The 15,506-nt window shown below is 45.2% G+C and overlaps 1 protein-coding gene across 2 annotated transcripts; it reads right to left on the bottom strand.

Moving 5' to 3' along the window:
- Window positions 1-3,010: 3,010 nt before the first annotated feature.
- Window positions 3,011-13,570, bottom strand: LOC123021774. Of its 2 annotated transcripts, XM_044426846.1 has the most exons (6): window positions 13,355-13,570; window positions 11,292-11,357; window positions 9,485-9,781; window positions 5,136-5,429; window positions 4,491-4,584; window positions 3,011-3,294 (listed from the first exon to the last, which is right to left on the bottom strand). In XM_044426846.1, exons 1-5 carry the CDS (start codon window positions 13,383-13,385, stop codon window positions 4,499-4,501), a joined length of 774 nt encoding a protein of 257 aa, XP_044282781.1. In that variant the 5' UTR covers window positions 13,386-13,570; the 3' UTR covers window positions 3,011-3,294; window positions 4,491-4,498. The 2 variants fall into 2 exon arrangements, with proteins under 2 accessions (XP_044282781.1, XP_044282782.1); XM_044426847.1 differs by lacking the exon at window positions 11,292-11,357.
- Between the last annotated feature and the right edge of the window lie 1,936 nt (window positions 13,571-15,506).

Below are 15,506 nucleotides of genomic sequence, written 5' to 3' on the forward strand. Positions count from 1 at the left end.
CCACTGCCTCACCTGGATTAGTGGAAAACGAGAGGTAGAGCTGGGTATCATCAGCGTATTGATGATTCCGCACCCCACACCTCCTGATGACCTCTCCCAGCGGTTTCATATAGATGTTAAATAGCAAAGGGGATAGAATGGAGCCCTGTGGTACTCCATGGCATAGCTGCCATGGCGCAGAGACATAGTTCCCCAGCACTACCTTCTGGAATCGACCAGAAGTTCTAGTTCCCACTCAGCTATGCAGTTTACTAGAAGATTTTGGGCCAGTGACAGACTTGCAAGCTAACCTACCTCACAGGGTTGTTGTGAAGCTGAAAAGATGCAGCCTGACCCCTTTTCGAGAAGCAGAGTTGGGGAGGCTTCTGAGATGATGGAAGTGGCACCAAGTAGGCAGATTGCTGCATAACCTTCTTCACTGCTTCTTGTGTGTCTACCAAACACTCCCATTTAATGGAAACTACTGTGACAGTCAGGACTTCTCTACAAGGCCTTTATCCTGCTCCTTTGTGGGATAAGCATTAAAAGTGCTTCCCCTTTGCCCACCCAGGGCTTTTTTTCTTTACTCTCCTGTATTTGCCATTACACAATCACCAGATTGCGCAGACATGTAGTGTAAGTTCAGAAATACATGAATTTATTTTGGCACAATGGAGTGCGATAGACAGATAATTGCTCAGTCTACTCACTCAAAATCAGAAAACCTTCTACAGAGTGAAAAAAGAAACTTGGCTTTCTCTCTCTCTTGCTCCCTTCCTCCTTTCCCTGCCCCCTGCCCCAACAAGCCTCAGAAAAGCTTGGGTTCATTTCTAGCACTTCCCTTGCTCAAGACAGGGCAAGGGCAACCCTCTTGGTCCCACAGAGTGTCTAGACAGTCATAGGATTTTTAAGATTCCCAGGAATGAAGTTGGACAGCCAGGCTGACCTTGTAGCTGGGGTCTGTGCTCCGAATGCCCTTGCTGGCACTGAAAGAACCTCGCTGGCTGCTACTCCAAGGGTGTGAGAATGAGCCCAGAGAAGGGCTTTGGGGACATTTCAGGGGGTGTGTGGTTGGACGGTGTTGGGACACCTCGATAGCAGCCGTGAGACAGGAAAACTGGGTTCAGTAGGGAAAGACCCCTTTTGCCTTGAACCTCAGCAGTTTCTTGAAAGATCACTCAGCCCCCCTGCAGTTACTTACGACAGCATGCTTTCTGGTAGTGGTTCTCACCATCGACTACAAAATCACAGCCCATGTACAGACATTTTTATGATCTTCCAATCATGTACAGAGTATTAGGTTTCCAGATAATTTTAAGATAATAGTGGAGCGAAGTGGCTAGGATGGTGGCTGGTTTGCAGGGTAACCCATATGAGGAGAGACTGAGGAAACTGGGTCTTTTCAGCCTTGAGAGGAGGAGACTCATAAGGGACCTGTTAGCAACATACAGGTACAAGACGGGGTGCCACACAGAGGTGGGTCATGACCTTTTTCCCCCTGCAGTGGAGGGCAGGATGTGTTCCAATGAAGCAAAGCTCTAGCAACCAAGATTTAGGGTGGATGCCAGGAAGTACTTCATGATGGTTAGGACACCTAGGTATGGAATGGGCTTCCATGGGAAGTGGTTGAAGCCCCAACAGTGAGGGTGTTTAAGGATAGACTGGACATGCACATGGTAGGCATGTCATGAGTGGAGCTGGCTGGAGCCAGGGGTCAGACCAGATGACCCTGGAGGCACCTTCTGCCTCACTCTGTTTCTCTGATTCTAATAGCATCTTGATGTCTTCACCCACTATTCCATGACTCTATGATTGTATGAAAGCAATACTCTAAACAGGTCAGAAATGCTGTGACAATAGAAGAGAAAATTTCCCTGACTGAGCCTTATTGGCAAGTCAATCCAGTGAATTCTTTACAGTTGGGATAATCCTGTGTCTGTTTAAACATGCAAATATGTCTGATTGAGGAACCATTTAGGAAAACTGGTTTGACAGCTACACTGCCTGACACTTGCATCTGTGGAACTAGTTGATGAAATGGGTCCATTCAGAAACAAATGAATGTCTTTGTCTTGGCTGCAGCTGATGGGAAAACCAGTATTTCCCCACTGATAGTGTTAGCCTACAGCAGCTTCTCAGTCCAGCAAAAAATGCTATCTTCCTAAAGTAATAGCAATGCTAAACAGTAACCTGACTTGGAATTCTGCTACTTTCTAAGAAAAGGTCACAGGTTTGATTCTATAACACAAAGGCACTTGTAAGCAACCCTTTCCTACCAGGATTTACTCTGGATTTCCCCAAGAGTGGCCAGCATCTCCAAGATCTGGGGTCTCCTGGTGGGACCTCAGCCTCTTGCCTCCCCTGAAAGTGCTTAGGTGGTTGAAAATCAGCTTTACAGGGTGGGGGGTATGGAAGATTCACCCACGCTTTCCTCCCACTCACAGTCCTCTTGAGTTTGGAGTCTGACATTTGAGAGAAGCTTCACTGGATTGTCATGGGAAGTGGTGGTGGCTGCCCATCTGAATGACTTTAAATAGGGATTGGACAAATTCATGGTGGGGGAGGCTTTCAGTGGCTACTAGCTTTGCTGGCCATGTGTTCCCTCCTTGACCAGAAGTGTCAAGCCTGCATGCAGCAGTTGCTGAGAAGAAGGGCAGGAGAAGGTCTTGCACTCATCCTGCTGGAGAGATCCTGTGGGCAGCTGGTTCACTACTGTGTGTATGACATCCCAGATGAGATGGACATTGGGTCTGATCCAGCAGGGCTTTTCTTCTGTTCCTGAGTTAGTGAAATTGATCTACAAAGGAAAGGGCTAATCAAGGACAACTAGAATGGTGTGTGAGAGACTTTTACAAGGAAGAGTATCCGTTTTGGATTCCAGGCCTCTCAAAGATTGGGATGGGAGAGACTGGTGAGATTTTACTATTTTTCCAGAGATTTCCAATTGATTGGACATGCTGCTTTCTATTTAAAGAACTGATTGGTGATAGACTTACTGGTCAGGAAAATCAAGCATCCCCCCCCTCGTGAAATGTTTGGTACACCAGAAAATTTATTTATTGAAGTCCATTACAATATTTGAGAAGGTCCATGGACAAGAAGTCATCAGAATAGTCTTAAGAGAAGATGCCATGCTTCTGAACATTGTTTCTCCATCATAGTCCTTTCTGTTATTTTAAGATTCATATATCCCCTCTCAGTGTTGCTTCTTGGGAAAGCTAACATACAGGCTGGTTTGTACAGTTAATGAATTGAGAGAAAAGTAGTTGACCGAGTAAACTGCAGTGGATCAGATAAGACGATTCTTACAGTCATCTGAAATTAAAAATTGCAACAGTAGTAATACTACCAGCCTTCTTGAGTCATGACAGAGGAGTAAAACTATGACCCAAACACTCATCTCCACATGCTGAGTCACTTTGGGTGGATTATATGTCCACCCTTGTGTTGACATTGAGCTGGATTCCTCTGGGAATTAGGCTGATTCCAAGAGATGCTGTCAGCACAAAATGGCCACCTTTGCATGTCACAGAAACCCAACCTAGTGACAAGCCACAAGGGGTTGGTTGTTATGCAAACAACCTTCAGTGAACCCAAGAGTTTTGTTTCACAGCGGATTGTCTTCTTATCCCCCTTGTTCTTCCCATGGGTTTCCAGGGGACACTACATGAGAGATGGAGCATTTCCCACTTCCCATGGCAACTGTTGAAACATTTTGGGCTTGCTTGCTGCAACCATTCAGTTATCCATTTCTCCGTAGCAGATTGCAAAAGCTGTTTACCAACTACCAGTTTAGAAAGCTCTGGGGGGTCCTTTCACGGTGTCTCAGCAGAATCTGCTGCCAAGATACATCAGGATCATCAAATCTCAGACATGTAGCTAGAACTGGTCCACTTGCAGTCCCAATCTGATTCTTCTCAGGTTCCTGAGGTGGCCATACCCCCTCCTGCACTCCACTGCCCTTCCCTGAATCCCCATATTTAAATATTCTGCTTGTTTAGGTCCCGCTTGAAGAATCTGCAACCTTCCAGATGTAACTAGACCTCCACTGCCATCACAGCAACTGTTGACCTGACTTGGAGTCCATCAAAACATCTAGATGGCCACCAAATCCATCCCCTGATTTTCAGGTCTGAGCATCCAGACCAGCCCTGCAAATTGGCTCTAGGAGTAAATAAGCCTCTTGAAGAGATGAAACAACAGCAGGCATATACTTCATATCAGCCACATCAGATGACAATCAAGCCGCACATTCTGAAACTGCTATTTCCATTCACTTGAAAGCTGACCTGAAATTCTCAGACACTGTGGGACGTGCTGCATTAATCCATACTGCTAACTCACTGCTACCAGATCTCTCTCAGTGCTGACTGTGGTGTCCATGACAGCATTTTGTTTTCTAGCTCAGCCACAGAAATGTCTTGGGCCACACCTGGCTCATACCCATTCCAAGGTGTGGCACCCATGAAATCCAGGGTTCCCAGATTCCTACTGCAGGAGACCTCCCTTACCTTAAGGCTTAAAGGAAGTGGAAGATTAAGAAGATCAGGCCATTGATGATGAAGAAAGACCCACCAACAGCCAACATTCGTGCCCATCGAAAACCTAAATTGGAAGAGAGAAGAGCATTGTTGATGACTTGTTATAACAAAAATTTGCTACATCCTTTTTCCTTTTACTGAGGTGTGCTTATTCAGAATCAGATAAGAGTGGCGGATTCTGCTTTGATTCACACATGGCCTTTTAATCAATTAACTGCAGGCTTTTTCAGTAAGTTTTGCTATTCTTATCTCACCCCTGTGGGATGGGTTAACTTGAGAGATTACCTTTGCTCCAGCACCTTAACTTCCAAACTTGGGGATTAGAAACATAGAAAACAGAGCAAGTCAGAAGGGGTCTCCTGGGCCATCTAGTCTGACCTCCGGCACAAGCTGGCTCCGCTCACGACATGCCCACCATGTGGAAGTCCAGCCTATCCTTGAACACCCACACCGATGGGTCCTCAACCACCTGCTGGGGAAGCCCATTCCACACCCTCGGGGTCCTGACTGTCAGAAAGAGCTTACAAGGGAGGGAGGGAGGGAATTAGAATTGGCTCACTGCTGTTGGAAAAATAAAATTTCCATAGAAGTTGTGAGAAGCATGTCAGAGCTTACCTGTTCCATCAATAAAGACAGCATTGCTCTGCTTAGAAATTGCATCTCGTCCAGAAAGCTGCACCACATAGGCACACCTGAAATGTCCCACATGCTTTGCTTCCAGGATGCTCATATTCAACATGTATTTGCTGCTGCCAGAAACCAGAGCTGAGGTGGTCATGAGTTCATTAGAGTACTTGAATTCCTGAACTCTCTTTTCAGGTGGAGCAGAACACACCAGACTGACTGACTCTCCCAGTCTGTAGTCAGACTGCTGGGGGCTCAAAGAGAGGGAGGGAGCTGCTGGAGCGTCTGGAAAGAGAAAATTCCCTACGTTAGATTTTCTTAATGCCGTGCAGCCTCAGCAAGCATGGCACATCCATGTCATGAACCGTGTGTGTGTGTGCATGTCAGAAGAGGCGTGAGAAGGTTGCACAGGAGGAGAGAATTACATATCCATTTTAAGGTGAATTGTTCACAGGGTGAAGGAAGGGGAGATGCCTTTCAGTGCAGTTGATCCAGGGTAAATCTGGATCCAGGCGCAGGGTAATTTCAGGACCCTCTTCACCTTTTTCTGTAACTCTTTATCTCCAACTGGACAGGACTGCCCTTCAAATAGAGGGTGGTGCTTTAGCAGATCTTCCAATAAAGGATTGTTCTACATGGAAGAGGACACATGACCACTCTAGTAGAGCCTTTTGGAAGAGACCTCTAAGTTGGGTAGATATCTATGTTGATACAACAACTTGGAGTCTTCTAGAAGCTCCGCCATCTGGAAGGAAGACTCTGGAATCTGGACTATGTAAGATGCTGAGAGCCAGAGGTCTCCACAGGTCAACAGGAGTGTCTGCTCCCAAGGATTGCTTCTATTTCTTCCTTTCTCTGGAAAAAGAGCCCGGGAGCTGGACTGTACTCCTAACTCCCAAGGGAAAAAGGAGACTTCTTCCTTCCCAGCCATACGTGTAGCCCTACACATGCCTTTCAGTATATTGTATCTGTGCTTGGAGTCGGGCAGTCACTTATCAGACATGCAACAATAGTGGATTTCCTTCATGAGCACAGGTTGAGCACAATGACCCTTGAGAACCCATCCAACTCAGTGACTGTGGCATGAATTGTCAATTGCTTTGGCTGATTTTAATTATGCACCTAGCAGGAAAGTGCAGTGAATAGGTACAATTGTCTTTTCCAACACGGTACGCTCCAGATGTTTGGGACTACAGCTGCCATTAGCCCTAGCTAACATGGCCTATAGTCAGGGATGATGGGAATTGTAAGGAGACAATGGTCAGCCATGAGCTTAGAAGGAAACACAATGCAAGGTGTACAGTCTGTGAGGAGTACATTAAAGCTTCAATACATATCAAATCATAGAATCATGGAATAATAGAGTTGGATGGGGCCACGAAGGCCATCGGGTCCAACTCCTGTTGCAGGACACCAGTTTACACCATCCCACTCAGATGACTGTCCAGTTTCCTTTGGAATGTGTCTAGGGTGGGAGAGCCCATCACCTCTCTGGGCAACTGTTCCACTGTCCTATTGCTCTGACGGTCCTGAAACTTTCCTGATATCTAGCCTGTATCTGGGTTATCTCAACTTTAATTAGTTATACCACCCCCTACACTCTCGTACAAGCAGAAAGAGATCATGCCCTTCCTCTTTATGACAGCCTTGGATGTCCAGGCCGGACATGACCAGTTCTGTCTCTCCTCACAGGGTCATGTTTTGAAACCGTGAGTCATTTTTAGAAACACAGAAACAGAATGAGGGAGGGGCCTCCCAGTTTGACCCCCAACTCAAGACAGCTCCACTCATGAGAAGCCTACCATGTGCATGTCCAGACTATTCTTGAACACCCTCACCAATGGGGCTTCAACCACCTCCCGTGGAAGCCCATTCCATACCCTAGGGGTCCTACCTGCCAGGAAGTACTTCCTGGCATCCAAATCAAACCTTTGTTCCCTGAACTTTGCTCCATTGGAATGCATCCTTCCCTCCTCTGCAGGGGAAAACAGGTTTCTTCCCAGCTCTGTGTGGCACCCCCTCTTGTACCTATATGTTGCTAACAGGTCCCCTCTGAGTCTCCTTGTCTCAAGGCTGAAAAGACCCAGCTCCCTCAGTCTCACCTCATACAGCTTTCCCTGCAATCCAGCCACCATCCTTGCGGCCCTGCATCAATTTCAACCTGCTATATCCTTCCTATAATGTGGAGCCCAGAAATGAACGCAATATTCCAGTCGATGCCTTCCTCTGGACCCTCCCTAATTTTTCTTCTCCTTTCTTGGTGCCCAGAGAAAGACACAGTATTTCACAGGACCATTCACTGCAGTGACCATTCACAAAGCTGTGTCGAGAATAGCACAAACACCATTTGTAGGCTAACTCACATTTCTAGTGAGGTAAAATCTCACTTGGGGTGTTTATTTAGGAAGAAGTTCTGCTGAACTGAGTGGGACCTGCTCTGAGCCAAGTATGCATTGGATTGCAGTCTGAGCTGATATTATTTCAAAGCCAAATTTATCTTTTGGAAAGCATATTAAGGCATTTGCTATTTCCATTGGAGGAAAAAGATTTGCCTTTCCATTTAAGACCTTAAGACCATACACAGAAATAAGCTTCCCCAAGTTCATAGATTATTCATATTTCTAGTGCATACTGAATTGGATCCAAATGAATCCACTGATGGAAAAAAGCAGTAGAACACACTAACTGAAATCAATCAAAATACTGCCATGAGTAATTCCCTTTCTGGTAATTTCTATGAGACTATTCTCACTATGACTTGGGGCATGAGATTATTCAGAAGAAGAGCTGTGACTCCCCCCCCCCCCGCCCTCATCATTTTAGTTGCCGTTTTCTGCAATTTTTTGTCACTCCACCATGTCCATTTAGTGACCAGAACTGTACACACCATTCTAATGATGGCCAAATCATAGATTTATTTAAGGGCAGCATGGAATTGGCAGGTTTCTTTCCAATTCTCATTCCACTTTTTCCTAACATGGACTTGTCTGTATTCACCACAGCTGCATGCTGGGTTGGTCTTTCCATGTAGCCTTCTACCACCAGTCCAAGACCTCTTTCTTGGTCAGTCACCACTAATTTATGCTGACTGGATGGACATGCTTGGAGCTGTAGAACTTTTTCTAGCTAAACATGTATAGAAATGAATTCTTGTGAACTGCTTTGAGAGGTTTGGCCATGGATGGTGTGCAAATGACATGCATAATAATGAAGGATAGTAATTATAATTAATTGTTGTTGTGTTGTTACTTATGATGATGATGATGGCAGATTGTACATTGAATCTGAGTTCATCCCAATGAAAAGAATTTGACAGTTGACTTCTAAAAAGGAGCAGTCCAAAAGATATGGCTGAATGAAATAGGTTTTGCTGCCATCTTGTGGCCAAAATTTGCTCTCATCTGCAGTAACTTTCATTCCTTGTCAGAATAACTTGCTGCTGCGAAGTGAAGGCCGAACGAAAGTCATGCTTTGCTGGTTTGTGTGTGAAAATTGAAATGAAGGTTTGGCATCCTCAGTCCGGGCAAGAAGGAAGTCAAACCTTTTCCAAAACATCACCGTCTTCTTCTTTAAGTTATCTCCCCTGTTTAATATGTGGTTTTACATAGCATATTGAAACTTTTAATAATGTTCAATAAGCTTTTAGGGATGCAGGTGGTGCAGTGGTTTAAACTGCTGTGCTGCTGGGCTGGTTGATCGAAAGGTCATCGGTTCGAATCTGCACAATGGGGTGAGTTCCCATTGCTCGGTCCCAGCTCCTGTTAACCATGCAGTTCGAAAGTATGCAAATGCAAGTAGATAAAAAGGTACCACTTCAGTGGGCAGGTAAAAGAGTTCTGTGCACTTTGGCATTTAGTCATGCCAGCCACATGACCACGGAGACTGTCAGCAGACAAAGGCTGGCTCCCTTGGCTAGGAAACGGAGGTGAGCACCGCCCCCTAGAGTCAGACATGACTGGATTTAACATTGAGGGGAAACTTTTACCTTTAATAAGCTTTTTATACAATATAGCTTTTATACTTTTACTTTCTTTCAACTATCCAGGGAACTATAGCAGTACAGAAAATAAATTCATACATACATACATACTTTTTCCGAATCCAGCAGTCCACTGATTTTCTTACAGAACTTATACTGAAAAAAGGAGAAGCAGCAGCACTGAGGCCGGCAGCACAGAGAAATAATCTTGGTTTTGTGGTTGAAGAGTAAAGAGGACTTTTAGCAAGGTTCCCACCTGCTTAGTGGAAGATAGCAGAAGAAAGCAGGTCTTCCAAAGAGACCATTGTGGAAGGTTCTGTGAAGACAGGGACCACCAACATCCCAGCAGAGAGAAACTTACCAGTCACTCGTAAGGAGCAGGGGTTACTCCGTGCTGACACGGCCTCTGCACCGGCCTTCCCCATCCAATAACTGCAGCTGTAATTTCCAGTGCTGTTGATCGAAGCCTCGAACGACCACCTGCCCTTTTGGGAATAGTCAGCAAGCACTTTGCAGACCTCCTGCACATCCTGTTTGAAAAATCTGTATCCCACCACCATCTGCTTTCCCGGAGCAGTGCATGTGAATTTAACCCTCTCGCCTTCAAAATATTCAGGATATTTGGGCTCAGTGATAAGTTTGGGGGCGTCTAGAGCACCTGGAATAAAAGCAGAGAAGAAGCAAGAGAGTGGATTTCCAATCCACACCAGAAAACTGCCCTGAGATAGGAAAGCAGTGTAAAATAAGTTCTTGGGAGCTCAGGGTCATTGCAGAAACCACACTGAAAGGAGGCGTCTTTGTGCCTCCGGACCGCAGTACTTCAGGATACCTCTGGAGAAGGCTGCATTTTTGCAGTAAGCTCCCCCTGCCTGTAGTAAGCTAGAATGTCAAGAAGGAAGCAAGACTCAGGTGCACTTCTTTGAGGCACAGGTCCATAAGGGCACAGGGTGTCCAGCCTGCCTACATTCCCACATCCCTCACATTGTTTGGATAACTGCTGGGAGGCCTGCTTGGAGCCCTACCAGAAAGGATTGTGTGAATCAGACTTCTGCAACTTGGAGCCCTCCAGTTGTTTGGAACTTCAAGTCCATCATCCCTCGCCTACCTGCCCAATGTCCAGGAATAGTATGCATCTTAAAAGTTTATTTTCTTATAATCTGACAATTTTCCTTCAAGGCAGCTTACAGAATCCAGCCTTTCTCCATCTTACATTGAGGCAGGTTGGGCTAAGGGACAAGGCAGGCCCAAAACCACTCCTTAATCTTTATTTCTGAATGTGGGCTAGAACCTGCCTCTCCCAAGCTTAACACTAATCAAAGTAGACAACACTGGCTGAGAGAGAGAAATCATCTGGCCTCAATGTCCTGGCTTCCTATGTTCAAGAATGAGGGTTCCCTGCATAGTGGCCCTCAAAGAACCAAGTGGAGGTGACTGCAAGTGTCTAGCTTAGATATTCGGGCATCCGACGATGGTGAGGAGGCAAATAAGAATAGCATGGTGGGTTTGGACCATGGATGATTTGGACATGGAGGGAAGGAAGCTGGGATGCTGCCAAACATTTCTTACCTAAGCCAGGATGTCCTCTTTCTCCCTTCTCTGAGGCTGTTGTTATAAACTTGGAGATGCACCCAGCACGATTCTTCCCACATGCTGACTATGAGGGGTGGGAGTGACACTCCCAGTGGTCTGAGGTTGGAACTGCTCTTCAGCCTTAGAGATGACACTCCCCAAAATCCCATGGCCGAATGGATACTTTCTGGAGGCCTTAAGACTGCTCTGCTCACCCTTAAGGGCACAATCCTATGCAGAACAAATATCCTACAACTCCAGCATTCACTAGCCAGCCATGCTGGGAAGAGGGGGATTGCTTTCCTTCCTAAGATTGCATGAGATTGGTCCCAGAGCAGAAGCCCTCAACTCAAGCCCCTCCCGATGCTTTGGACTCCAGCTTTCATCAGCCCCAGTCAGCATGGGCAATGTTTGGGGAAGCAGGGTCCTGTAGTCCAAAACATCTGCTGGATACCAGGTTAAGGATGACTGCTTTCAGTGTTTTTCAGAAGACAAGAATCATGCTCTAGAGATGTCAGCCTTGTCCTCATGTAATCCTAGCAACAACAATGAAAAGGAGGAGCGTGACAATGCTCACTGGAGAGAACTTGGGACATTACCTGCAGATGATTGTGGTTGATGTACAGCTGTGAGGTTCTTAGATGCTGCCCCTGCTGCCAACAGATCTGGAAGAAAGAATGGAATGGGAAGGAGGATACTTTGTTAACAAGTGCTAGAAGCTGGAAGTGGCCAGTCACCACTCCTATACCTACTTCCCTGGAACCAAGCCCTACGGAATGTTGTGAACTGGTTTCCATGTAGAAACACATAGGATTGTGCTGCTGGTTCCTTTCGAAATAGCTCTGAGCACGACCCATGAAAAGGCCCTTTGCATCTATTGTCTTTCCCTCCTTAATGGATGTTTTATTGCTGTTCAGTGCCATCACATTGTCCCTGATGCAACCCTGTGAATGAGAAGCCTCCAAAATATCCTGTCCTTGAGAGCCCCGCTGTCGTGCCTAATTACTTGGAGAAGTCTTTAGCATGTGAAAGAGGGCCAGGAGCCTCCAGTGAGGGTCAGACATTAGAGCAGGAAGTTTTTGACTTCGTGTCCATGGCACAAACACCCCCCCCCACCGCGCCACCTGACTCTGAAGTTTTTGTGCAAGTTCCTGGGAATCAGACTGAACAGTCTGTTGCCATGGAGAATGCCCAGCTGAGGAGAGGACTTCGATGCTTGGACCCATTTGAAGAGAGGCATAGTGGAAGAAGAAGGGAGAGAAGATTATCTAGCCCCCCGAGCGAGGGACGGACGGACGAGGAGGGTGAAATCTATGTTGTAAATCTCAGAGAGGTCATAATGGAGGGGCAACTGTGTTGCTTAGTACCATCCACAGCAGCTCCTGTATCATCCGTCATCCGTATATCTTGTGGTTGTTTAGAATAAAAGGACTTTAAACTTTTATTGACTGCATGTGTGTGAGTAATTTGGACGAGTGCTACGGCATCATGACACCCGCTCAGTTCTTGTAGATTGGAGCCTCATTGATGGAGTCCATCCTTCTCGTCTTTGGTATTCTTTTTCCTCTCCCTTCAATTTTCCCTGGCATGATGGTCTTCACTGAGAGTCTTGCCTTCATATGATGTGCCCAGGATCTGGGTTGATTTGATCTAGGACCTAGGTGCTCATCTGTCTGTCTGTCCATCTAGGACATGTGCGTTCATCTTTCTTTCTCATATTTGTGAAGCTCTCTTCCAGCACCATGTCTCGAACATATCAAGTTTGCTCCAATCAGCTTTCTTAACTGCGCAGCTTCACACCCATACATCACAATCAGGAATATGTTGTGTGAATGATCTTGCCACTGGTTACCAGTGAATCGTCTTTTACACCAGCAACTCTTCCAGTTCCTTCACTGTTATCCTTCCAAGTCTCAATCGTCTTTGAATTCCATGACTGAAGTCTCACTTTCAATTGATGACTGAGCCAAGGCATGTACAATGTTGCACAATTTCAATTTCTCCATGGTTGTCTGCCAAAGTCTGTGAGTCTTCTATGGTCATGCTTTTTGTTCCCTTAATAATCAGCTGCAGTCACTCTTGTGAGTAGTCATTTCAATGTATTGTTGCTTTCTGCCAGGCAATGGATTGTTCTTGGTAAGAAAATAAACCAATGAAGCCATGAGAACAAATCAGAAGGCTGCAAAAGAAAGTCCCTTATTCTCCCTGTAAAATCTCACCCACTAAAAGATTCATCCCCAAGCATCTTCAATCCAGAGGTTATTTATCTATTACAGTCTTCTCATGGCAGTACAAAGAGGGTTCTCCAATATTCTCCCAACCAGTGATAGGAACATGAGAAGCTACGTTAAAATGAATCACACAACTATCCCATCCATTCAAACCACTGACCAGAATCACACCTGCTGCTTAGCTGTAGCAAGGTTCCATCAATCATCTGACTTTAGCCCTTGACCTGAGGTAATGACGCTCATCCATGCACACATACAGAGAGAGAGTGGGGCAGAGACCCAGCTTTAAAACTTGGCAGGATGTTCTTCTACTCAATGAAATTAAAGCAAAGATCCTAACCCAGTGGAAAGTGGAAAGAAGAAAGTAGAAAGGAATACTATAGAAAAAGCTGGAGGAAAATAACAGGAATATTAAGGTGTTTTTTACATACCTAAGATGGAGACCAGGAGAACAGCAATCATACTGAGGTTGATGGGATCTCTCTACACAGCTCCTAAAACAATTACCCTTGAAATTCTCTGGCCTTAAAACCAGTCTTATCCTCCAGGTAGAGATGGCAGTGAGTGGTCAAGGAAATACAAGTTTAGGGCAGCACACTGCTGGGAATCATCCTCTTTATGAGAAGCCTTCCTTGTTTTGGGCAGACTTCAGGGTGTGCCAGATAATAAAAGAAAGCAGAAATCTACCAACAGGACAGGAAGAGATAGCAAACACTGCAAGTTGCTCAGCAGTTCAGTAATTCCTGTTTGGTTCTCTAAACTCATTATGCAATCTTTACTCAACTGGCAACCAGTAAATAAACTAGAATATTAACCAGGGGCTCCCAACAGCCAGCCATTTTGGGCTGCAAGCCAGAAATCCACCTAAAAGAAGCAAGAGTCAAAGAGCAGCCCACAGTAGTATGTTGCCATTTTAGGGTGCGCCTTATTAACAGCAGTTCCCCCCCTCCCCCAAGGTCACGAAAATGATTGGGTAAGTAGCTCTTCTGAGGAATCCATCAAAGGCAGAGGAAGAAGAGAAAGAGCAGGTATGAGGTGGATTGCATAAAGGATTTATTCCATGGGTACAAAATGCAACTACATGCTCCATCCTTCTTAGGAACTCCCTTATGCCAACCCAAGGCAAGAAAATATAACATTGCTCAGCTACCTGCATTTTAATATTTTGCAGGTCTATACAATATTTTGGGAGAGAGGGATATGAGTGAATGATAGAGGCATCAAAAAGGTTAGACCCTTGAGATAAAAAAGAGAATTCCAAGCTTGTGACATCCAGTTGCATCTTTGTTTCCATGCGTTTGAACCCAAAACTTCAGTCAACACCAGAAGGCATTCCAATACCTGCTTAAAATGACTTTTAGACCAAAAAGCTGGCCTAATCTAAGAGCTTTAGCTTTAATGGTAATTACACCAAGTTCTGTATGTCCTTGCTCTAGTTATGTAGAGACAAAGAACTGCTGAAAGCTTATGCAGAAGCTTTTTCCAAGCTTTTTCTAATGAATATGAGTTGGTCATAACCCACAATGGAGTTCAATATAGAAATGTTGAAAAAACCCTTCTCCTACAATTCTAAGGTGGGTTGAACCCTATTTCCCATAAAAATGACAAAACATAATAATGCATTTAATATCTACCATTAGCAAGGGGATGGGTAATATATACCCCACTTCATTGAGTTCTAGATTCTTCTATTTTGACCCTATTCTTTCAAGTTTCCCTCAAGTCCCCTGAACAGTGAGAAGCATTTAATTAACTGCAATATTATATCAGGGCATTATGACTGCTGCTTAATGGCTTGTGTGATTTAATTCGTGATAATAAAAGTAGCTTTTTTTTCAAATTGGCTTTTAATTCTGTAGTGCATTTTTGTTTTCTGTCTTTTATAGTGCATTTTAGTGTACATGGTGAACTGCCCAGAGAGCTTTGGCTCTTGGTTGGTAGAGATAATCCTGAAGGGCATCATTGGGAACCATGAAATAAAAGGAAGGGCATTTATCCATCACATGCTCAGATCAAATGCCCTTTATGAAAGTGAAAAATCAATGACAAGCATTTCAGAGAGGAAATCAAAGGGACATTTCTTCACATGCAAGGCTTCGCTTTGCTTAACCGCAGTGTTTAATGGTATTCAGAATTTAACTTCGTAGAAGTGGGAAGTAGGGAAGCTGTAATTTCCCATCAGTCCCAGTCAGCACAGCTCGCGTTCAGTCCAACCAAGCACCCCAACTGCACCTTTGAGTGAGTGAGCCTGGTACCATGGTGAAAATGTTGCATGGAGACTTGGGGAGATGCAGGTCATGCTCCCCACTTAGCTCTGAAGCTCACTGGTGACCCTGGGCCAGTCATAGCCTCACTGTGTAACCAACCTTGCAGGGTTGCTGTGGAACTAAAAGGAAGATGAGGACGATGCAACTGCTCTGGATTCCTTGCAAAAGTGGAAAAGGGGAGCCTCAATGTCACCACGGCAAGAAGAATGCTGTTAATAAGGCCAAGCCAAACCCCCTCCTCCCACCTCATTGCCTTCTGTACAGGCTACGAAATGTGGGGGGAAGAACTTAGCTTTCCCTTTTTCTCTTTTTAGCT

This window comes from Varanus komodoensis, unplaced genomic scaffold (assembly GCF_004798865.1).
Source record: "Varanus komodoensis strain SLA01 unplaced genomic scaffold, ASM479886v1 scaffold187, whole genome shotgun sequence".
In the NCBI taxonomy this organism is placed as follows: Eukaryota; Metazoa; Chordata; class Lepidosauria; order Squamata; family Varanidae; genus Varanus; species Varanus komodoensis.